Source organism: Dreissena polymorpha, chromosome 15, assembly GCF_020536995.1.
Source record: "Dreissena polymorpha isolate Duluth1 chromosome 15, UMN_Dpol_1.0, whole genome shotgun sequence".
Lineage (NCBI taxonomy): Eukaryota > Metazoa > Mollusca > Bivalvia > Myida > Dreissenidae > Dreissena > Dreissena polymorpha.
Genome location: NC_068369.1, coordinates 378,241 through 403,404, shown reverse-complemented (window position 1 = coordinate 403,404; position 25,164 = coordinate 378,241). Strand labels below are relative to the sequence as shown.

General features: G+C 34.5%; 1 protein-coding gene across 1 annotated transcript; it reads left to right on the top strand.

The window, feature by feature from the left end:
- The first annotated feature begins 1,377 nt into the window (after positions 1-1,377).
- LOC127860834 (UMP-CMP kinase-like) lies at positions 1,378-24,920 on the top strand. The gene is made up of 7 exons (XM_052399140.1): positions 1,378-1,468; positions 13,829-14,003; positions 15,458-15,604; positions 15,875-16,012; positions 16,447-16,523; positions 22,705-22,801; positions 24,515-24,920. The coding sequence occupies exons 2-7, from the start codon at positions 13,926-13,928 to the stop codon at positions 24,557-24,559; spliced, it is 582 nt and encodes a 193-aa protein (XP_052255100.1). The 5' UTR covers positions 1,378-1,468; positions 13,829-13,925; the 3' UTR covers positions 24,560-24,920.
- The last annotated feature ends 244 nt before the right edge of the window (positions 24,921-25,164 follow it).

The window sequence follows — 25,164 nt, the reverse complement described above, 5'->3', positions numbered from 1 at the left end:
TTAACCATTTTTTTAAATTGTCAACATTTTCCACTTTTTTGATGTCCTCTGGAAGGGAATACCAGTCTGTAGACCCAGAGTATTTGAATGTTTTTTTAAATATGCATTTGTCACAATTGGTATTATGAAATTACTTTTTCCAGATCTTGATGATTTTTCCAAGTTCTTGCTGAGATATGAAGGACATTTTCCCTAATAAATATTATGCATATAACGTAATTTAAGTTGTTTCACTCTGTTTTCCACATTTAATATTTTCAATTGTACGAAATCATCATTGGTAATGAGGGTTCTTGGTTCGTAATCTTTAATAAATCTGATAATTTTATTTTGCATAATTGTATTTTTTTCGTTTGGGCTTTATTTAAACTATGGAACCAAGATGAACAACAATAATCAAAATGACATTGTAAAAGAGCTGATTCGAACTTAAAAGTTTTCTAGAATTAAAATCTAAACAAGTTTTGTGTCTGTATAACAATTTAGGTTTTGCATTTACTTTAGAAACGATTTTATTTACAATATTATCACCAGAAAGAGTATTAACAATCTGAAGGCCCAAATGCTTAACCTTCTTAACATTTTTTATCGTATGGCCATTACAATTTACTGGAGACACTTTCAGTTTGCTTAAATTTCGTATTGGCCTAAACATAATATACTCTGTTTTGCCGAGATGTAGTGACAACTTGTTATCCACTAGCCATTCAGAACAACATTCTAAAACATGACCAAGCTTTTGGGATATAAAATCTGGATCTTTATGACTAAATAAAATTGTACTATCATCAGCGTATGAAAAATAAGTTTGCATTCTGTGTCTATGCTTATAATCATATCGTTCACGTATCAAAGAAAGAGACGAGGCCCTAAAATACTGCCTTGTGGCACACCACACGAAACAGGGTTAGAATTACAGGAACACTTACCAATACTAACAATTTGACTTATATATCTGATAAGTAAGATTTAAACCATATTTAAGATTTGCGGGTGTGTATGGAATTATCGGCTTTGCACGCTGTAAAAAACAGTTGTGGCATGTATATTACTTGAATTAAATAAATCTTTAAAGGTAAATCGTGTATTGCCGCATTGTTAGCATTAATTCAGAAATTATTTTACTTGTTTCCTTAACCGTTCGAGACATGGTTATCGTATGATAGATATTTAATCCCAGTTTCAATATTTAATCCCAGTTTCATTAGACATTTGTTGCAAATCTTAAATCTGAATTATATGAGTGGCCACGGAGAGTATATTGTCATCTAGAGTCCGTGGAGTGGCTGAACGTGTTTTTTTTAAAGAAGTAAGGCGATCGGGCAAAACTTGTTTATTTTACTATTTTAGTGATAGTTAGCCTGATCAGAATTCATTGATTTCCATCCTTTGGTCATAATCACTTCCGGTATAACATTTCATGTTAGAAGGTTTACACGTCGGCTTCTCAAGTTGTCAAGAATAAAATGTTTGTATTTGAAGGACAGTTTAAGAAGATCTTACACTACCATTTAATCGCCTAAGAATAAATATGTTCCCGAATTAGCATTAATTATTTTTTAAACATAAATCCATAAATTTTAACTAAACTTCTAAATAAAAAGTCGATATCATACCTGGATACCTGAATGGTAGGGCCATAATTTTAGCTTTGAAGCTATCTTGGCCCGTCTTGTAAAGGTCTTCTTGTAATTTTCTCACAAATTAGTATTTTACTAATTAATTTCATTGTGCGCAAAAGACATGATGGTACAACATTTTGAGTTATGAAGGTTTCAGTAAATGACAAGTTTGGTACATTGGATTTATATAGTAAATGCCATGGAGGTTTTCGGTAATTGGTATAAATAGGGATTGTCGCACCTATAGTGGATAAGCTTGTACATTTATTGAGAGTTGTTTGGCACAAATTAAATTATCTGATTAAAATGTACAGTTAAGTCCGGTAATCTTGCGCGTCCGGTAATCTTGCGCACTTCGCATTTGCGAATCTCGCAGTCGACAAATGGTTTTCATTAGTGATGAAAGATGGAATTTCAAATTTTTAATAATTAACGGATTTAAAAAAAACGTATTCCATGCAAAATAAAATTCGATCATTACATTAAAACACCAGTTGCGTCATCCCTATACATCGTAAACACTGGCCCACTTAGGAAAAAATCGAAATGAATCACAAATTCCCTGCAGCCTTTAGCGTTTTCATACTTTAAATTAAGAATTCATTAATCCAACGTGTAATTTAGCATTCCATTGCACAATATCCGATCAGTTATGGTATTTTTGTTCATGAAAATATCGCATCAGACCGACATAGTCATTATTTCCCGCCATTCTGTCAAACCAATTTGGTATGATCTCCGCATGCGCAATGGCCTAGTTTTGATATTTTCTGTAAACTATGGAAGCATGATCGTGGTAAAATCAAACCCGTTATGCATAAACATTTTTTTCACGCATACCGGTACTTTTTTATTAATTGTACACTATTACTAGTGACTATATTATTTGTTGATTTGTAGTGAACAAAAACTGCACTAGAAATCCACATTTAATTTCAATGGTTTTACAAACTGATTTTTAAAAATATTTTTCTGGAATGTTTTTTTGTCAATAATTGGACATCATGTGTCTACAATTTTGCCTAAACGAGGTCATTACAGAAGGTGCGCAAGATTACCGGACACTGTGATAGTTTGAAAATGAGACGAGTCATGATTGTTTTGAAATCGGACAGTTCTTCACAGAATTAATCAGATATTGGTGTGTTCACACGCCCATGAACTTATTATTTCCATTATAAATTTAGATATTATGTTGTCAATTTATAAAAGTACATGCTTTTAAACCAATTGACCCTTAACTGCGCAAGATTACCGGACAGCATCGTACAGAGTTGATGTTATCAATTTAGAGATGTTTGCTTACTGTTAATATTAAATATCCAGACTTTACAACCTATTCATATTCTAATCAAAGGACGTAATTTATATATAAAAAGTTTATCTTTAGGTTATGATTTTTTTGTTTTAAATATATGTTTTTATACAATAGTTGGAAAAACCTTAATTAAAGTGTATCAGATAAAAAAAATAATTTTTTATCCAATGTATTTGTTTCTTATATAAATAAATTTTTCGCTTATTTTTCTTACAAGCAGGTCAGCACATAAGGTAGTCGTAAAGACCTGTAAATAAATTTTATGAAAAAGACAAAAAAAGACCTGTTAATAAATTTTATGAAAAAGAAAAAAAGACCTGTAAATAAACTCTGACATTCACACACACTTTTAATACAAAAGTTTACATTGATATGCCTTAATAATTTATTTATATTGTACTGTAAATGTATCTTATTTATATGTGACTACGCCCTTATTGTTTTTTTTAAATGAAAGAATCAAATCAGCGATTTTCCTCCTTCTTTATAAAGTACCGGTAAACGGTACTTTCCCAATCGAATGAAAATTCCCAAATTCCCAATCAGCATCTGAAAAAAATCCCAATCGGCGTCCGAATTTTTCTCAAAACGATCGAAAGTTTTGTAACAAAACCCAACTTTCGGCGAGCGAACAAAGAAAATCGTATAGTTGTGTGTAACCACGCGCTCGATTAGTTTCGGTTTTATTATTCAGCGCGTGCGATCAATAGAGTCGTTACTGTTTACGGTGCTTTTGTCAGGCAGCCAGCGTACTGTTTTACGTCAGTTTGTAACCTTGCCTCTGTGGAAAGTGTGTTCAGTCTAATGAACAATCTTTGCACGACCATTCGGAACCGTCTATAACAGGACACATTGACAGCACTAATGATGCTGTGCAGAGAGGGATGCCAGCAACTGATAGATGATCAAACATCAAAGATTGTTGAAATTTTCAAAAAAATGAAAGACAGAGACATTGCTTTATAAGAGATTAAAACAACTAGTAATTGATTTTGTGTGTTCTTAATAATATTCTGTTATTTATATCAAATTTATTACTTAATGTTCATTAAGGCATGTCTGCAAATGATTATTTTAATGGGTATGTTTAATTTAAGTATGAACTGCATGATGTATTCAATAAGACCCAAACTTCATGGCGCGATTTTCCCAATTTAAGGATTTCACGACTCGATTTTTCCCAATTTTGAGGTTTTCACGACTCAATTTTTCCCAATTGAACCGGTACGGGTACTTTTCCCAATTGGACAAGGAAAATCGCTGCAAATATGTCCTATATATATTGTATCCATGTTTTAAATGTGTCCTATTTATAATATATGGTAAATAAAACGGATTACAAAGTTAATCAGTTAGAATTTTTTATTCAACGGATTTGTTCAGGCAAAAAATGAAATCAATTATTTTGGCCGTAATTTGGCGTAAATCCCATTGTTCCAATACAGTAGTCAGGTGCCTGTGTATTAAGCTGATGAGATAGGGATCACCACTGCAGGTTGCTAATACACAGTGTATTCATTCGGGTCTGCTGGCGTTATGTTAGATGTCATTTTTATCAGTTTTAATTATGTGTAATTTAGTTTGCATATCTTTGCTCAACTCAACGTTCAATTGCACGCGCACTTAACAAAATTATAAAACATAACATGTATCATTATATTTATTTTTATAAATTACGTACATGTAGTATGTGTTAAAAAAAAAAATTCTTGTTTTTTTCTCAACCAGAGAGAAATAATAAAACATTGTTATATATAAAGCGCACTTGGAATTTGACCTTTAATTTGAAGCAATCCACAATTTTTATAGCGTATTCTGCGCTCGGCAGCTGATGGTGTATTGTAATATGTAATATGAAATTCAACATTTGGCTCTTACAAGAGGTTGCCTCCACGTGGCAAGAGCTGGGCAACATACTCATTAGGTTTGGTACCTACAATTTCCTAAAAGAATTTGTTTTAGAAAGTTCTGAGGTAGATCATTCATGCCCCTTAATTCTTTACCGTAGGCATAGCATTAATTAATCAACTCAAAATTAATCCACAGTTTGCAAATATATGCCACTGATGTTATTGTAAGCCAATAATAGGTGTCATTAACACCTCATTGTAGGTATACCACCTCTATAAAAACCAATTTACCGAAACCTCCACGGCCTTTACTATATAAATCCAATTTACCGAACTTGTCATTTACCGAAACCCCCAGCACCCCAAATTTTTTGAGGTTCCAATTTTCCTTGTTCAGTCGGGTTTTAAAAAGGTTCACATTATTTGCAGAAATAGTTTCTTCACTCAGACCAGTACTATAAATTCATCGGTAGTGAATAAAAGGTCCAGACAGCTGGGATTATGTCCCTCTCTAAAACGCGTACATTCCTTTACATGCTGATACATAAAACAATCCAACACTGTATCAAAGAATTGATGACCATCTGAGTTAATGACGTAGTTACATTCTAGAGTTGTCCAATTAATATCTTTAAAATTAAAATCTCCCATTATAACATGATGTGAATATTTTAATTTACAGACTTTGTTGATTAATTTAAACAGTCTTAAATTTTTGTCACAATTAGAGTTGGGACTCCTGTAAATCATTCCAATTAAAATACAGGAAAACTGCGAAAACTCAAGGAAGCACGGGACCAACATCGATGCTCGAGTAATCGCAGGTTTCGAGTAATCAATGGTATAATTTGTTTTCACTGCCTCGGTTGTTAATACTAAATTCTGACCGCAAACGCTTTATTTACATTTAAGACGGTGCTAGAGAAAGAAAAGGCTTTGTAAAAATCGCTTAAGGTTACAGTATAATAAACAAAACAATTAAGATGATCGTAAATTCATTTAATTATTTCAAGATACACACAAAACATATATATATATATAATCAAAAATATCTCATCAATATTCACTGTACATGTAGCATAACTATTTAAAAAAAAAACAAAATACTTACATGCTCATGAAAAAGACACACACTAAAAACAACATAATCACTACACACACTTTGCATTTTATGTACATTAGTCAGACTTGCGTTGCGCAAAGTCAAGGATTGAAGATTGTCGCAACCCATTAGCTTCCCGGAACTGATGGCGGAAGACGTTTCGCGATAATTATCGATTGCTGGTAATTATTAGTGCTGCAATAATATACCGGAATATCGGTATATATCGCAATACGCAATCCGCATATTGTATTGCGATACGATTTTCATCATACCGGTACGAAAATTTTACGATTTTCATCATACCGGTACGAAAATTTTACAAAAATTAATTCACATTTCGTCCAGAAAAGCCATCCGAAATAATGATAACAAGGTAAACAAAACAAAGCAGTGTAATTTTTTTTCCGTAAAAACAGCATTCTGAAAGTGTATTATACGGAGTAGCGTTGTTACATCGCAGCATTCGTTCGATGCTTTTGAACAGATTATTGTTGAATTAATTGCGCACAGCTGTAAATGTTTCGTTCGATTCTGAATTGAACATTATTAAATTTGTAATCCGAATTTCGGAAATACGCTTCCAAATTTTAATGCTAATGCGACAATAAAAAATTCTAACTTCAAATAAAAAGTGCTTTATCCTTTGTCTCAATAAAAAGCGCGCAAAAATTATACAGACATGTAGAACTTCGCATGGAAAGTATGGGTGTATTATGTGTTGTATAAAAACGGGAACATTACGTCAGGTGAATTACGCGTGTTCAGTGGGAAAAAAAACGCCGCGGTTGGACGTTATTTCATCACATCTTTAAATAGTAACGAACGCCAAAATGTATTTGATACTTAAGAAAATTTGCGAATGTTTGTGTTTCTTGTTATTCTTGAGCACATTTATAGTAAATATATACCAGAATTTGCTTTAAAAGTGGAATATACGGGATTATCGGATAATTGGCAAGTTATAATTTTGGTACAAGTTAGCAATATATTGCGATATATTGCAATACGGGTATTTGAACTGACAATATATTGCAATACGGTTTTTGGCGTATTGTTGCAGCACTAGTAATTATTCAATTATCATTAAAACTGTGTAGCTTTAATCTGCGTCTCAAAGGATGACAATTTGCAGTGTTTCTCAAACTGCAACTTACTTCACACCTAATAGAGCGTCTTTCGTCTGCTTGATTGCGCTGTTTTCACAACTCGAATATGTTTAGCACCGACCAGACGAGAAAGCGTCCTCGAATAATTGCCAGTTAATTAGGTGTGAAATGCCTTTCAGGGACCGGCACACGGCCTCGAGTTATCGAAAATGGCATGTTTGAGTTATCGCGGGTATTTTTATATAGACATTAAAGGAAAATGCTAGGGACATTCTTTAATGCTCGAGTAATCGCCAGTTTTCGAGAAATCGCCAGCTCAAGTTATTGCAATTCTACTGTATTGTCTTTCCCTTTTAGTTTCAAATCACACCAGACATGTTCAGCAAATTTATTTGAATCCGATGCAACAACACTTGAAGCTTTCAGTATTTTTTTTACTAATAAATTACACCTCTGCTTCCATCTGTTATTGGGCAAAACACATCATACCGGGAAAATTTAATGTCGTTTACACTCAGTTTCTCATGTGCAAATTAGGGAAAAACTTTACATACACATGTATACGGTAAATATCTTGATTTTCAGTCGCTAGGAATGCTTCCAACTCTGCAACCTTATTTGACAAACTGTCAGTATTTGTAAAGCCAATTATTAATAAATTCACATATGAACTTCGTACCTTCATTAACATTTGTTTTGTCTGTACTAATGCTAGAGTCAGATGCCTCAGTTACAAACGACAAAATACTATCTGTACTTTCAGTTAAATATGATAAATCAGAAGGTAATGAAGAACAATTAACTTTAGAACTATGAAACTGTTAAACATTAACTGTGTTGAATAATAAATCCTCTAGTGGCCTTCCCGTTCCCCGCAGCATCTGTGTGGGTAACTCAACTATTTTATCCCTTCTAATCCCCCAATTCTTATTCGGGTCATCCCTCCTCTTAATTGCCAATTCATTCCTTAATTCCCAATAAGTTTCTCTTTGTTTGACTGTGAGGTCCCTTCCAATCCCAACTTTGCTGAATTGTTCATTGTTTTTCATACGAAATGCATTTCTGAGGATCACACCTCTAATATCCCTATTTTCGATTCTCACTCTTAACGGTCTGACCTTCATTGATTTGTTGTCAAATTTTCCTAATCTTGTAATAGACGATGCGTCAACATGCCAAATTGCACCTGGTAATCCTAATCTTCATCAAGAATTGATTTTAATGTATCTTTATCGGTGCTGATGTTCCCATTATCTTTTAAGTTAAAAAAGATCAGATTGTTCACCCTAGCACTTTCCTCATGTCGCTCATCCAAAATATCCTTAACTGTGCATGAGACCACACTGTGTAAGTTTGCTTTCAAATCTGTTATGTTGCCATACATTCCTGAACGTTTTTAGAAAGATTTTTCATCTCGCTCTCATGGACCACAGGCAGCAGTATCATGTACACCTATTGTGTATGGTTTTACTTTTCAACAACAAATATTTTTGTAAATTGTCAAGCAAAATTGAGAACGAAAAGACCATGTTTTTTTAATGAAAATCATTACATATGTAAAAAGCAAAAGCATTAAGGAATACTATGATTTTTACGTGTTTTATGATTGATCTGCCTATTCTACAGGTTTTTGACGCATTTTCGTTGATTTGCCGCTTCGTGCGAGTCAGCGTAAATAAATAACCGGGTACTTTACTTATGCACAAAAAACGGTGAGGAAGTGCGTTTGCGTGTATGGGTATGAAATGCAAACAAATGAAGGGTTCGAAAAGAGGTGAGGTTCGAGAAAAGGTACTTTGACGATATATCGAGTTAAATATATTGTGCATCGACGCGACTGTCGCGCAAAATATCGCGTATCGCTTCGTGTGTCTTGTGTCGCCCTTTGAACGCTACACTAGACACACGAAGCGATACTTGACCTTTTTCTTGTCAGTCGCGAGACTAAAGTCAAGACATATTACATTGTTGTGATTCACAACATAAACAACACCACTGTCATCTTTCTTATTTATTATTACGTCGGGTAGTTCTGTGGTTAATAGGTTTTTATGCACTAAAATTAAACCAATCAGAATAGCCAAAGATCTGACATTCCATGGAAAGCAACTATCATAAAAGTTTACTATACTAAATCATTTTCAAGCACTGTTCCAAGTTTTTCCTTCTAGAAATCATTTAAAGTCTTTAAGGCATTATCCCCTCTTTTGTTCTGCGGATCATGTATAATTTTGTTTAGGAACAGAACTATATAATCTTGAAATTATATTTAAAAATTTGCATAAGGCCCTGTCCTTTACAGTTTACAGTCAAAAAAGATATAAAACAAAGTAGTCCAGATGTAAATAAATATTAACCTCAGCTTACTCCGTCTGTTTCCGGAAACTAGGAACCAGTAGACATGATCTATAGTTTGTTTCTAAAAATACTGCAGCTTATTCAGTCATTATTTGAAATAAACTTACCTGCAAGACCCCAATTATAGTCATCCAAAACGTCCAGCATAATTATATGACACTGCAGATACTCGTATCTATCATTTGCAACATGATATGCATATAAATTGTAATTGGGTTTTTCAAAAACTTTGAACATACTGCTAAAATGTCTGTTACCAATCTCATCACGGCACATTTAATTAAGATATGCCCAATCATAGAATACTTAAGGATTTAATCCATTAACATACACAAAAGCACCCAATAACAATCGCTCAAAATGGTTAACGCCTCTTTTCCAAAAAAGTATCCTTATAAAAAAAGGCCACTTATTTGCCTCTCCAATTAATTCCTGTAAAAGCAACCATTGTTTATAAACCTCCCGCCAATGTTGTTGTGTTTCCATCTCAAATACAACTGCATGTCAGTGAAAATAATATGATGTTATCAGAAAATCTTCTATTAAACCTTGACCAAAAACATTTAAACTGCGAACTGCAGTGTACACCCATAACGCAGTGTGGTCTATTTACTGCATGCTCCATGGAAGCTCATTAGTTATGCAAGCCTGAGATTGTTTGTTCAGCGCTTTGGTAATTCTGCAGCAAGCGGAACAAAAAAGTTCTGCATCTCTATATATATTCCTGTTATTTGGTCCGCTGGTTCATTATACTTGAAAATGCTGATATTTGTAATTTAAAATCTTTAAAACACTTCCCCTCAAAAATACCAAGCCATAGTTTTTAAAATTATGACCCCCCAAAGAAACCCTCTTTCTGGAAAGTTACTCACCTTGGGTGATGAACAAATTTTCAATCTAAAACATCGCGCGCTCTCTATATATATGCTCCTGTTATTCGTTCCGGAACAAAAGAGTTCTGCGCCTCTATATATACTCCTGTTATTTGGTCTGATGGTTCATTATACTTGAAAATGCTTATATTTGTAATTTAAAATCTTTAAGACTCTTACCTCCAAATATAATTAGCCCAAGTTTTTAAAAATATGACCCCCCAAAGAAACCCTCTTTCCAGAAAGTTTCTCTCCTTGCATGATGAACAAATGTTCTATCTTAAACATCGCTCTCTCTCTCTATATATACTCCCGTTATTTGTTACGGAACAAAGAGTTTCTGCGCCTCTATATATACTCCCGTTATTTGGTCCAATGGTTCATTATACTTGAAAATGCTAATACATAAATGTATTTGTAATTTAAAAATACCAAGCCCCAGTTTTAATTTCAAATATAGTTTGAGTCTGAGTTTAAAGACATTTTATGACCAAGAATTTATTGACATTGGCAGCAAGAGTTGTGTTCTTAAGATTTTAAGAGTACATCGTGCAGGTTTGTTTTCTATATTAGCGTTTCCGATTGCCATCAGTAATTGAATCTTTCAGCTGGTGATTAAAGTTAAAAATTTAAATGAAAATGGTGATTGTCAAAAAAAATCTATGTTTCTCTACAAGTGTATCATTATTCCCTTTTTTAAAGAGCACTCAGTACCTACTTTCACAGGTAATGGCCATAAATGCCACATGGGGTAAAAGATAATCCACTTATAAGATACAGATACCATGACATGCGTTTAGAATAATCTAGTCATATTACACTGTCATGTAAGATGCATCACAGGAAATTATCAGATAACTTTCCAGGCGCCATACTGTGATGTTCACCATCCTATTGGTTACGAGAATGCGTATGGGGGCAGTGTTAACTGGCGAACATTATTTTTGAGTGAAGGAAATGAAGTAAGAATTCACAGTTTTACCATTTACGGAATATTAAAGGTGAAATAGAACAGTACATTAAAGTCAGTTTCGGGCATCATCATCACACCTTTTTACTGTAAACAATTGTTACTTATGTAAAGTTAATGGTTTATAATTAATTACTTTCAGCGGTAGTAAGTTGTGAAAAACAATACCCGATAACAAGATATTTATAGAACTGATGTACACCATTTTTCTACAGTCACATGATAATAACCATTCACTATACACGTAAAACCATTTTTTTAAGAAAGAGTGCGAAATTATTGCTGTCGTCTTCAATGGTCAAGTGCCACGCATGGAAAGCATGTGTTTTGCAACAGACGATGTGCTGCAACTGAATATAGACTAGCAACTCAGTACAGTGGTATTCAAGACTGAAGAAATTACATTTGAAAAAATGATCTGTTGAGACTTATATAGAATAATATATTGCAGTAAATGTATTTTTTTAAACAAAGAAGCACCAGATTATGTCATTCGGCAAGTACGTTCCTAAAAAATATTGGGGAGAGGTGGGGTAGGGGAGTGGATAGGAGTTACCCACGCAAGACCAACCCAATCGAAAAACAGGGGCATCTTGAAACTATCTTTAGGAAAGCTCTAACACTGTATAGCGTAAATGCCAATACATGAAAATAAATATAAATGAAATAAAAAACAAACATTAAATGAAGTATTTAATTTCAGGTAACAAATAATTTATTTAAATGATGTTTAATTGATAATTTAATACAATGCTTGTTGATACCAATACATTTATGATAATAGTTATGTTGTTTATTGAGCAAATTTGGTTATTATGTATGTTGTCATCTCAGCGCTGAAATTTGGCTACTACTTTTTAGCTCATCTATTTTTTGAAAAAAAATTATGAGCTATTGTCGTCACCTTGGCGTCGGCGTTGGCGTCCGGTTAAGTTTTGCGTTTAGGTCCACTTTTCTCAGAAAGTATCAATGCTATTGCATTCAAACTTGGTACACTTACTTACTATCATGAGGGGACTGGGCAGGCAAAGTTAGATAACTCTGGCGTGCATTTTGACAGAATTTATTGCTTTCATACTTGCAACACTTACTAACTATCATAAGGGGACTGCGCAGGCAAAGTAATGTAACTCTGACTGGCATTTTGACAGAATTATGTGCCCTTTTTATACTTAAGTTAGAAAAAAGAAAATTTGGTTAAGTTTTGTGTTTAGGTCCACTTTATTCCTACAGTATCAAAGCTATTGCTTTCATACTTGCAACACTTATTAACTATCATAAGGGGACTGTGCAGGAAAAGTTATGTAACTCTGACTGGATGGAATTATGTGCCCTTTATATTGATCATGACTCGCAGATGACCCCTATTGATTTTGAGGTCACTAGGTCAAAGGTCAAGGTCACGGTGACCCGAAATAGTAAAATGATTTTCGGATGATAACTCAAGAACGCTTTTGCCTAGGATCACAGGGCTCGAATTTAACTTTTCTCTCTACTAGCAAAACATTGCGAGCAGCTTAAATACCAGCTCGCAAAATCAAAAACATTCATCAACCATAAGTTTGGGTGTTATATATGAAGTTCTTTTTCCCACTTTTTCACTGTTTTCGTGGAAGAATTTAATTTCCGTTTTTTTTCTCTCAACTCAACGGTTTACTTTGCTTTATATTTCGTTTTGTTATTTCAATCTGTGGGCAAAAAGAAACTAGTTATTTTTCGCTTCGACGACATGACTGTTCAGGTTTTTATGTCTTTTATAGTGAACATGTGTGGATAATCAACTGTTTCATGTTCTTTGTACCAATACCATCCGCATAAATGTACTATAAGTATACCAGTCTACATACAAAGTGCGATCTTCAGCATATGGGTATTCGGACGTTCTATTAATGGACCTGGGGTTTAGCGTTCACAACGTCAAGCGCATTTAGCAATATAACTATTTTTTTTTAACTCTTTCTTCACTCACAAAAGATTTCTAGTGGCTTAAAACTTAACTCTCAATCGGTATTTTTCACTCGCATTTTGCGAGTGTGCGAGTGTTAATTTCGAGCCCTGGATCATGACACTTCATAGGTACATTGATTGTGACCCGCAGATGACCCCTATTGATTTTCAGGTCACTAGGTCAAAGGTCAAGGTCACAGTGACAAAAATCGTATTCACACAATGGCTGCCACTACAACGGACAGCCCATTTGGGGGGCATGCATGTTTTACAAACAGCCCTTGTTTTAAGAAAGAATTTTAGTGCAATTGTTCATTTGAACAAATACAAAACTTTACAGAGTAAAAACAGTTTGATTTTCAGAATTAAATAACTACAACCATATTTATGGGTTTTTAATGGAATGATCCTCAGCAATACAAAATAGGAATTTAAAAAATGTCTAAAATCATATTCCTGACATTAAATTACATGTACAAATGATTGCTAGAAACTCGAAAATTTAATTAATTGTGCAAGATTCTTTATCAAACAAGTTCTTTTTAATTGCAAAAACACTTTTTAATGTAAACACAACAGCAGTAACATTTATAATTTTATGGGAGAAGAAAGGTAATATGAATGTCGTAACTTATCATCCAAGTCCTCAAATAATATACTTGTATGTTGTTTTTTTCCAGTTGCAAACTGCTACTGCCATTTTCCCGTGCTGTAAGAGGGCTGGTTACCTCCAAACGTATTGTATCCCTGGCTGGAAAGTTCGCTGTCGCACAGAAAATGGCCAAGTACAATGTTGTGTTTGTGTTGGGTGGTCCAGGAGCAGGCAAAGGGACTCAGTGTGAGAACATTGTGAGGGTAAGTCACACTACGTGTTTGAACATTGTGAGGGTAAGTCACACTCAGTGTTAGAACATTGTTAGGGTAAGTCACACTCAGTGTTAGAACATTGTGAGGGTAAGTCACACTCAGTGTTTGAACATTGTGAGGGTATGTCACATTCAGTGTTAGAACATTGTGAGGGTAAGTCACAATCAGTGTTTGAACATTGTGAGGGTAAGTCACACTCAGTGTTAGAACATTGTGAGGGTAAGTCACATTCAGTGTTAGAACATTGTGAGGGTGAGTCAGACTCAGTGTTAGAACATTGTGAGGGTAAGTCACACTCAGTGTTAGAACATTGTGAGGGTAAGTCACATTCAGTGTTAGAACATTGTGAGGGTAAGTCACAGTCAGTGTTTGAACAATGTGAGGGTAAGTCACACTCAGTGTTAAAACATTGTGAGGGTAAGTCACACTCAGTGTTGGAACATTGTGAGGGTAAGTCACTGTCAGTGCGAGAACAATCTGAGGGTAAGTCACATTCAGTGTTTGAACATTGTGAGGGTTAGTCACATTCAGTGTTTGAACATTATGAGGGTAAGTCACACTCAGTTTTAGGTCATTGTGAGGGTAAGTCACACTCAGTGTTAGAACATTGTGAGGGTAATTCACACTCAGTGTTAAAACATTGTGCGGGTAAGCCACGCTCTCAGTGTTAAAATATGTGAGGGTAATTCACACTCAGTGTTAGAATATTGTGAGGGTAAGTCACACTCAGCGTTAGAACATTGTGAGGGTAAGTCACAGTCAGTGTTAGAATATTGTGAGGGTAAGTCACACTCAGCGTTAGAACATTGTGAGGGTAAGTCACACTCAGTATTAGAACATTGTGAGTCAGACTCATAAACTGTCATTTCACTTGTTAACAGATATTTGTATGATCATTTATATTATAAAGATATAAGAACAAAAGAGAAGGGTGCTACATCTTCCTTTTTGAGCACAGTTATTGAATTATTAAACAATTGTACAGCATTTGAAGTTTATTTTTCTATGCATTTATTATGGACTGTTTATTGTTTTTTATGCCCCCGGTAGGGTGGCATATAGCAGTTGAACTGTCCGTCTGTCCGAAAACTTTAACATTGGCCATAACTTTTGCAATATTGAAGCTAGCAACTTCATATTTGGCATGCATGTGTATCTCATGAAGCTGCTTATTTTGAGTGGTGAAAGGTCAAGGTCATCCTTGAAGGTCAAATGTAAAAAATACAATGCAAGGGAAGTAATTAGCTTTAAAAGGGAGATAATTTATAAACCTGCTAAATTATATATTGACATTTTATTTCAAAGCGGCGCAATAGGGAGCATTGTGTTTCTGACAAACACATCTCTTGTTTCTTCATGGTTGTAACTGTAAAAAAAAGTATAAAAATGAAAATTAAAAAAGCAACTTTATACTTAATATACTGAATGTGACTTTTTTGCAGGATTTTGGTTTTGTACATCTGAGTGCAGGGGACTTGTTGAGAGAGGAACGCCAGAGGCCTGGCTCAAAATACGGCGAGGAAATCGAAGGACATATAAAAAATGGATCCATAGTTCCTGTACAGATAACATGTTCATTGTTGAGAAGGGTATGCATTATGTGGTAATAGAATAGGTTTTGTTAGGAATGTCTTAATGACTTGTTTAATTAATAACAAGATATATAAAGTAAAGCCTGCTATTATGTATATGTTTCAAATATTTTAGATGCATAAAAATGGGATATTATGTTTACAATGTATTTAATTTCCCCAACCAAGTTCTTTATTAACATCGTGAGATATAAGGTTCTTGTATTATTTAAATATTTGATATTGTTATATTGATATATGTATTGTTGAATGTATAAACTATTATAGGCAATGGAACAAAGTGGTAAAGACAGGTTTTTGATTGATGGTTTTCCAAGAAACAAAGACAACCTTGATGGATGGAATGACGCCATGACAGGCGTCGCTGATGTCAAGATGGTTCTCTTCTTTAACTGTTCTGAACAGGTAAAATTATTTTTAGATTTCTTTGAATTACCAGTAGGTTTTCATATTTCTCATGTTCTCATATTCAGTGCCTATTCATCTGTCAATTATATGAGGCCTGCATGTTATTCTTATCCCTTTTATTATTATAATTATTTGATAAATGAATTATTTAATGGAGATACTTTAATTCTTATGCCTTTAGCCATGATTATAAACACATATAAGTCTCTGTAATGACCATGATTAGTCTTGAACTGGTTTACAAGTTATTATCTTAATTATTTATGACACTAATTTACTTAAAAATTATATATTTATCATGAACCAATTTGTATAGGCCATCTTCACAAGGTGTTGGTTGGATTAACATACACACAGTAACATATATCTCAACCAGTGATGATTTTTAATCTTTATAAGTTTCTGTAAATATATTTGCAATGTTCTGCTAGGTGTGCATAGACCGATGTCTGGACAGAGGCAAGACAAGTGGCAGATCTGATGACAACTTGGAAAGTCTCAAAAAGAGGTATTAATGTTAGCTTTGAGGTTCATTATAGCTTACATGTTTGCATGTATACAGCATGGTATGTCATGTTTGCAATATACGTTCCACAGGTATAAAAATGTAGTAAATCTAACAAACTCTATTATTAGAATAAATTATTTTCTTAACAGTTTAACAGCAAGTTCAAGTACAAAGACTAAAAATCCATTTTTAGCTCATCTAATTTTTGAAAAAAATTATGAGCTATTGTCATCACCTTGGCGTTGGCGTCGGCGTCCGGTTAAGTTTTGCGTTTAGGTCCACTTTTCTCATAAAGCATCAATTCTATTGCATTCAAACTTGGTAAACTTACTTACTATCATGAGGGGACTGGGCAGGCAAAGTTAGATAACTCTGGCTTGCATTTTGACAGAATTATGTGTCCTTTTTATACTTAGAAAATTTTGGTTAAGTTTTGTGTTTAGGTCCATTTTATTCCTTAAGTATCAAAGCTATTGCTTTCATACTTGCAACACTTACTAACTATCATAAGGGGACTGTGCAGGCAAAGTGATGTATCTCTGACTGACATTTTGACAGAATTATGTGCCCTTTTTATACTTAGAAAATTGAAAATTTGGTTAAGTTTTGTGTTTAGGTCCACTTTTTTCCTAAAGTATCAAAGCCATTGCTTTCATACTTGCAACACGTACTAACTATCGTAAGGGGACTGTGCAGGCAAAGTTATGTAACTCTGACTGGCATTTTGACGGAATTATGGGCCCTTTATATGTACTTGAAAATTTGGTTAAGTTTTGTGTTTTGGTCCACTTTACCCCTAAAGTATCATAGATATTGCTTTCATACTTGGAACACTCGCAAACTATCATAAGGGGACAGTCAAAGACAAGTTGCATAACTCTGGTTGTCATTTTTACGGAATTATGGCCCTTTTTTGACTTAGTAACTTTGAATATATGGTTACATTTTGTGTTTAGATCCATTTTACTTCTAAAGTATCAAGGCTATTGCTTTTAAACTTCAAATACTTTCATGCTATCATGAGGGTACTGTACCTGGCAAGTTGAATTTTACATTGACCTTTGAATAAACTTGACTCTCAAGGTCAAATTATTAAATTTTGCTAAAATTGCCATAACTTCTTTATTTATGATTAGATTTGATTGATACATGTTTTTGTACTTTGACAAAACAACTCTTACCTGACATACCACAATAGACTCCACCCAAACCATCCCCCACGCCCCCCGAATCCCCCCTCAATCCCCCCCATTATTTTTTTTTTAATTAAATATTATCTTATAAATGACCACCACACCCTCACACTATGCCCCCCTACCCCCACCCCCCAAAAAAAATTTTTTATGCCCCCGGTAGGGTGGCATATAGCAGTTGAAAAGTCCTTCAGTATGTCAGTCAGTCTGTCCGTCCGTCCGAAAAAACTTTAACATTGGCCATAACTTTTTCACTTTTGAAGATAACAACTTGATATTTGGCATGCATGTGTATCTCATGGAGCTGCACATTCTGAGTGGTGAAAGGTCAAGGTCATCCTTCAAGGTCAAATGTCAAATTTATGGTGTCTGTCCGTCCGAAAACTTTAACATTGGCCATAACTTTTTCAATATTGAAGATAGCAACTTGATATTTGGCATGCATGTGTATCTCATGGAGCTGAACATTTTGAGTGGTGAAAGGTGAAGGTCAAGGTCATCCTTAAAGGTCAAATGTCAAATATATGGCGTCTGTCCGTCCAAAAACTTAAACATTGGTCATAACTTTTTTAATATTGAAGATAGCAACTTGATATTTGGCATGCATGTGTATCTCATGAAGCTGCATATTTTGAGTGGTGGAAGTTCAAGGTCAAGGTCATCCTTCAAGGTCAAGGTCATCCTTCAAGGTCAAAGGTCAAATAAAAAGAAATTCAAAGTGGCGTTCTCATGAAGCTGCACATTTTGAGTGGTGGAAGTTTAAGGTCAAGGTCGTTCTTCAAGGTCAAGTCATCCTTCAAGGTCAAAGGTACAAAAAAATAAAAGTGGCGTTATCATGAAGCTGCACATTTAGAGTGGTGGAAGTTCAAGGTCAAGGTCATCCTTCAAGGTCAAAGGTAAACAAAAATAATAAAAAATCAAAGCGGCGTTCTCATGAAGCTGCACATTTTGAGTGGTGGAAGTTCAAGGTCAAGGTCATTCTTCAAGGTCAAGGTCATCCTTCAAGGTCAAACGTCAAAAAAAATAATTTCAAAGTGGCCTTATCATGAAGCTGCACATTTTGAGTGGTGGAAGTTAAAGGTCAAGGTCATCCTCCAAGGTCAATTTGATATTTGGCATGCATGTGTATCTCATGGAGCTGAACATTTTGAGTGGTGAAAGGTGAAGGTCAAGGTCATCCTTCAAGGTCAAATGTCAAATATATGGCGTCTGTCTGTCCAAAAACTTAAACATTGGCCATAACTTTTTTAATATTGAAGATAGCAACTTGATATTTGGCATGCATGTGTATCTCATGAAGCTGCATATTTTGAGTGGTGGAAGTTCAAGGTCAAGGTCATCCTTCAAGGTCAAGGTCATCCTTCAAGGTCAAAGGTAAAAAAAATAAAATCAAAGTGGCGTTCTCATGAAGCTGCACATTTTGAGTGGTGGAAGTTTAAGGTCAAGGTCGTTCTTCAAGGTCAAGTCATCCTTCAAGGTCAAAGGTAAAAAAAATAAAATCAAAGCGGCGTATCATGAAGCTGCACATTTTGAGTGGTGGAAGTTCAAGGTCAAGGTCATCCTTCAAGGTCAAGGTCATCGTTCAAGTTCAAAGGTTAACAAAAATAATAAAAAATCAAAGCTGCGTTCTCATGAAGCTGCACATTTTGAGTGGTGGAAGTTCAAGGTCAAGGTCATTCTTCAAGGTCAAGGTCATCCTTCAAGGTCAAACGTCAAAAAATAATAATTTCAAAGCGGCCTTATCATGAAGCTGCACATTTTGAGTGGTGGGAGTTCAAGGTCAAGGTCATCCTCCAAGGTCAAGGTCATCCTTCAAGGTCAAAGGTCAAAAAAATTACTTCAAAGCGGCGTTCTCATAAAGCTGCACATTTTGAGTGGTGGAAGTTCAAGGTCAAGGTCATCCTTCAAGGTCAAAGGTAAAAAAAAGAAAAAAAAAAATTTCAAAGCGGCGCAATAGGGGACATTGTGTTTCTGACAAACACATCTCTTGTTTTTTTCAACCATGGTTAAAAAACACAAATATGTTTTTTTATTGTTATGCCCCCCCCTTCGAAGAAGAGGGGGTATATTGCTTTGCTCATGTCGGTAGGTCGGTCCGTCCGTCCGTCCACCAGGTAGTTGTCAGACGATAACTCAAGAACACTTGGGCCTAGGATCATGAAACTTTATAGGTACATTGATCATGACTTGCAGATGACCCCTATTGATTTTCAGGTCACTAGGTCAAAGGTCAAGGTCACGGTGACCCAAAATAGTAAAATGGTTTCCGGATGATAATTCAAGAACGCATACGCCTAGGATCATGAAACTTCATGGGTAGATTGATCATGACTCGCAGATGACCCCTATTGATTTTGAGGTCACTAGGTCAAAGGTCACGGTGACCAGAAATAGTAAAATGGTTTTCGGATGATAACTCAAGAACGCATACGCCTAGGATCATGAAACTTCATGGGTAGATTGATCATGACTCGCAGATGACCCCTATTGATTTTTAGGTCACTAGGTCAAAGGTCAAGGTCACGGTGACCAGAAATAGTTAAATGATTTTCGGATGGTAACTCAAGAACGCATACGCCTAGGATCATGACACTTCATAGGTACATTGATCGTGACTTGCAGATGACCCCTATTGATTTTCAGGTCACTAGGTCAGAGGTCAAGGTCACAGTGACAAAAGTCGTATTCACACAATGGCTGCCAGTACAACGGACAGCCCATATGGGGGGCATGCATGTTTTACAAACAGCCCTTGGTTTTTTTTTCAAATACCGTCCAACCATCCCACCCATTAATCCCCCCCACCCATTTTTTTTTTTTGCATTTTTGGAAGATAATGTAATAAATGACCACACTCCCACACTATACACCCCTTTCCACTCCACCCCTCCCCAGTGCTCACTCTGGCCTTCAGAAAATAATAGCCATATTTTTTTTCCTTAAAAAAATAATAGCCAAAACATATGCGGACTTTTCCGCAAAACGGTACTGAAGGCAAAAAGAAAGAAAAAACCATGACTCTCATTTTATCTATGTTTTATTAAATGTATATCTATTGATTTAAGTTATAATATATATATATATATATATACTCAAAAACAAGCATAATATCAGTGTGCATATCGTTCGACTACTTTATCTCTTAATACGGCGTTTGCCATCGGCCGCAATATTGTAGGCAGAGGCCAATATCAATTGTAAATGATTTATTCCAAAAATAACACTTTCGCAATGCCGATCATCTTTACATCAATTAACGTCACAGCGCGTGAGTTAAAATACACCACCTTAGTGTAATTCCAAACACGTGTTTCGTTAAAATTAGCTGACCATGGCATATGCCGGGTCCCTTTGAATTGGGTAAACCAGGTTACCTGGTTAAAAATTGGAATCATTATGTTAAAGCAGACGACAAACAGCGGTAATTACGGGGATAATTAGTTGATGGCGATTAAATAATTATTTCATCAAGCAATGTTCAACGTAATCTAATTGCAGAAAAAACGGCGTGCAAAACAAAACCAGCCAACAATATGGTTGTTACTGGTTGAGTCGTGGGTTCTGTTTGATTCGTGGGTATAGAAACCGCGTGAAATCTCGCGATAGAACGTTCGCACATGATGCAGTTCGTTACGGAAAAATGTTTTGACACGGTCACCATTTTTTTCCGATAAAAAATGCGTCAAAAACAAGTAAATAGTGAAATTCGTCATAACTTGATAGGTCCTTATGAAGTATTTCCTCATTTATGTATTGTTCATATAGTGTTTCAAAGTAACACAAAATTGTTTATTTATGAGCATTTACCATGCTACATCGTCTGTTGACATTTTTTCACAAGAAATTAACCTGTCCTGCAAGGTCAGTGTAAAGGCTATTTATAGTATGCAAATCTTGAAATTCTGGCAGCCAATCAGAACCCACGAATCATCCGGAAGCTTATTTTCATGATGGTAGTTTGACACTATCAACACAGTCGATTATTTTGATGTTTAAAGACGATTAACATTTGGAAAAAAGCAACACATCTTAAAGAAGAAAGGTTAATAATTATTTTCATTATGATTCATGGTCATATATTTATAAAATATTTGAGACGCAACATCTTTATTAAAATTACCCACGACTTAACCGGCATATAGCATATTAGCGGCGATTTTCAATAATGACGATTAAATAATAATTGGCGAAAAATTAACAAAGATCTAACAGTTACCGATAATTGGTAAAGCACAGGGAGATTAAAGACGTTTTTTCCGAAATATATCACTGCTGTCGGACACTGATTGAGAAAAATGCTCTAGGCCACAATGTCGCAGAAGTTATTGACGCGTGTATGACAATACACAGGGTCGAGTGTGTACACAGGTAATCTCGTTATCGATTTTTCCTGCTTGATGGCCCGATTTGCAGGCGTTTCGCAATCGCGGGACAACATTTAGTGGCAATTTGTTTTTTTATGTAGGCGGATAAAATAATCGCCATTTTTTCTAGACAATTTTAAGAAATAATAGCCAGTTGGATAAAATAATCGCCATTGGCGATAATGTCTGGCAGCAGCGTGAGCACTGCCTCCCTCCTTTGTGATTGAAATTGAGATAGGTCCCTACACCTTTAAAAAGAAAAATAGATGAGCGGTCTGCACCCGCAAGGCGTTGCTCTTGTTATATTGTGTAATATGATGTGTTATATACGTTTTCCGTCCGTATGTTACTGTATGAAGTTGACATCACATCCTGTGTTTATATTTAAATTATTACTATATGGTCAAAAAATAAAACTAAATTAATTTGTTTGTACTGTAAATTTTATGCTATAATTACTATTGATAATTAAAGAATTCATCAAAATGTTACGATAATATATTTATGCATACAAGTGGCAATATATGAAACTGGCAGTTGCCTTGCAGATTTTGAATTTTCTGTTATATCCAGAACCTGATTTTCTTTTCTTAAAGTAACACCTCATTAAATGATTTGTTTCAGAATCCATACCTATACCTCGTCTACGATGCCAATCATTGACCACTACCGTGCCTTAAACCTTGTGCAGGAGATGAATGGAGAAAAAACACCAGATGAGGTTTGTGTTGTTTAATAACCTGTAGCATGTTGTGTCTGAAATATGACAGTTGTCATTAAAACACATTCTAAAGTATCGATTTGAAATATCTTAAGTCATTTTGTAATCAATCAATTTATGAGGAAGTTCACACTCTAAAAAGAAACATAGTAATTATAATAATTACATTTTGTCCTTTTCAATACTGCAAATTAAAAAAAAGAAAGTCATTTAATGCAGTTATTAGAAAAACAATTCAGTTTGGTAAATCATTTTAAATACATGTAGTGACAATATCATTAAAAAAGGGGATAAAAAATGTTCCTTTGAACTGGGGTCAAAATCTGATGTGCTGTCAATGGACCATTCAGGTTTAAAGAAAAATAACTATCTTTAAACATATTTAAATAGTGTGTTATAAATGTATGTTTTTTTTTTCCATATTTTCAAAAAAAAAAAATACGATCAACTAATGATGCTATCTATTTCATTGAATGACTATGCATACAAACGATGTATTTTATAATATTTTTAGTTATGATTGTTATTTAACTTTCTTGAATATAATGTATTGTTTCTGCCTGGAATCAACAACAACTTTTTTTTTGTTGTTTGACAACCTGTGAACAGGGGTGTAAAATTCCACTTGCCAGCTTGCATTAGCGACTTAAATTTTGCTTTCGGCCAGCCTGTATGATTTATGAAATAATGGCCTGCCCAGGCAATCCTTTGTTCAGGTAAATCATCACTTGATTCTGCAACAATCCTTGTGTCTGTTAATTGCTTAGACTGTATCAGTATTTGGTACTGTTTAATTCACCTATCATACTGTAAATAGCTGTAACCTGTCTATGTGGTCAGGGTTCATTTTCCCCAAAATTGTAAAAAAAATATCTCCAAACAAGGTGTTACAGAAAATTATTTTTTACAAAAATGTCTTGGTAGATAGAACAATTATGTTTATTGATAACTATTTCCGAGGTTTGAAACTGAAATTAAGAGCAAACTTAAACAATGTAAGGGAAACCTGATATTGCTAGCTAGGAGCCCCGTAGTGCTAGCTGGTTTTGATAATTTTAACACCCCTGTGTCAATCGATCTATTAACCATTTCCAACTCAGAAGCTAAGTGAAAATGGCTATGTCTAAACAGCATAAAACCAGAACAGAACTGCATGTAACTCACAGTCTGTTCAGGTTTTATGCTGTTTGCTGCTCATCAGTATCTAAGGGTTTGAAATGACGCCTCTAAAACTTGAATCTAGTAATAAGAGTCTTTACCTTAATTTGACTTTCTAAGGGACTACAAACCCGTGACAACACGTATCTAAGTGGTAAAGGGTTAAACCAATTCATTCTCGATCTATAGATGCCGAGATATGTTATTCAAAATGTTCTGTCTATATTATGTTAACTTGAAATTGGTATTGACCCAGTCATTCAAGCAATCTTTATTTCAAAACATTTCTAATAACAATCTGTAAGCAAAACTGGCACACTTTATAAATGAGCATATCGTTAACAAATGCTTACGAACAATTCATGCCTTTACCAGTATTTGCTGAGCAACATGTTATGTTTAATAAATGTACAACATTTATTTTATGTTTTGCTATCAAAGATGTATTTATGTTCTTTATATGAAAAAGAAACAAATACAATCGGTAAATTAAGTTCATGTTTTCAATATTTCTCTTGTGTGCATGAATGTTATGCTTCTTTATCTATTTTTCAGGTGTTTGCTGATGTAAAGAAAGCATTGGATAGCTTTAAATTGTGATAAACTCAGAATAACAAATATTTATTGAATTCCACTAAAGTTTGCTGACGATTAAGGTGTGATTGCACATATTGCATTTTGATTTTTAAAAGGCATCAGATGTTACTGTGAAAAATTAAGCAAAAAAATCTTAATAGGATTTATTTGTAATAATGTATTCTTGAGGATTGTTATTTTGTATTTTATTATCATGGAAATCAAGTGAGTGTTCATCATGGTTGTCTTTTAAATTGTTACGCTGTACTTGTAAACTTTAGCACTTTGTATACTAGGAGCCTTATATTTGCCTTCTTTTACCTTCTTTTGAAAGTATGTGTATTTAGTAACAATATATTATTTCATCTAATAGATATAAACATAAGCACAACTTGTTTTTTAAAAAGTACAAAAAAGAAGCTGTATGGCTTATTTAGTATTTGTATAATGCAAATAATGTTCCTTTCATACATAGTACATGTGTATGGTGTGTCTTGCGAAAACAAGCCTTTATCTAAGTTTATGTATTTGGGCTAAGTGTCATCTCTGAATATGTGTGCAGACTAAAAAGACAGACTCAAGGACAGACAAACAAACAGACAGAAAAATTGTTTTTATTTCTTTCATTA

Excerpts from the sequence above, each read along its gene's own strand:
- LOC127860834 (XM_052399140.1), top strand. The coding sequence starts at position 13,926 with ATGGCCAAGTACAATGTTGTGTTTGTGTTGGGTGGTCCAGGAGCAGGC. Across the intron at positions 15,605-15,874 it reads CATGTTCATTGTTGAGAAGG|GCAATGGAACAAAGTGGTAA; the intron begins GTATGCATTATG and ends AAACTATTATAG. Across the intron at positions 16,524-22,704 it reads TTGGAAAGTCTCAAAAAGAG|AATCCATACCTATACCTCGT; the intron begins GTATTAATGTTA and ends GATTTGTTTCAG.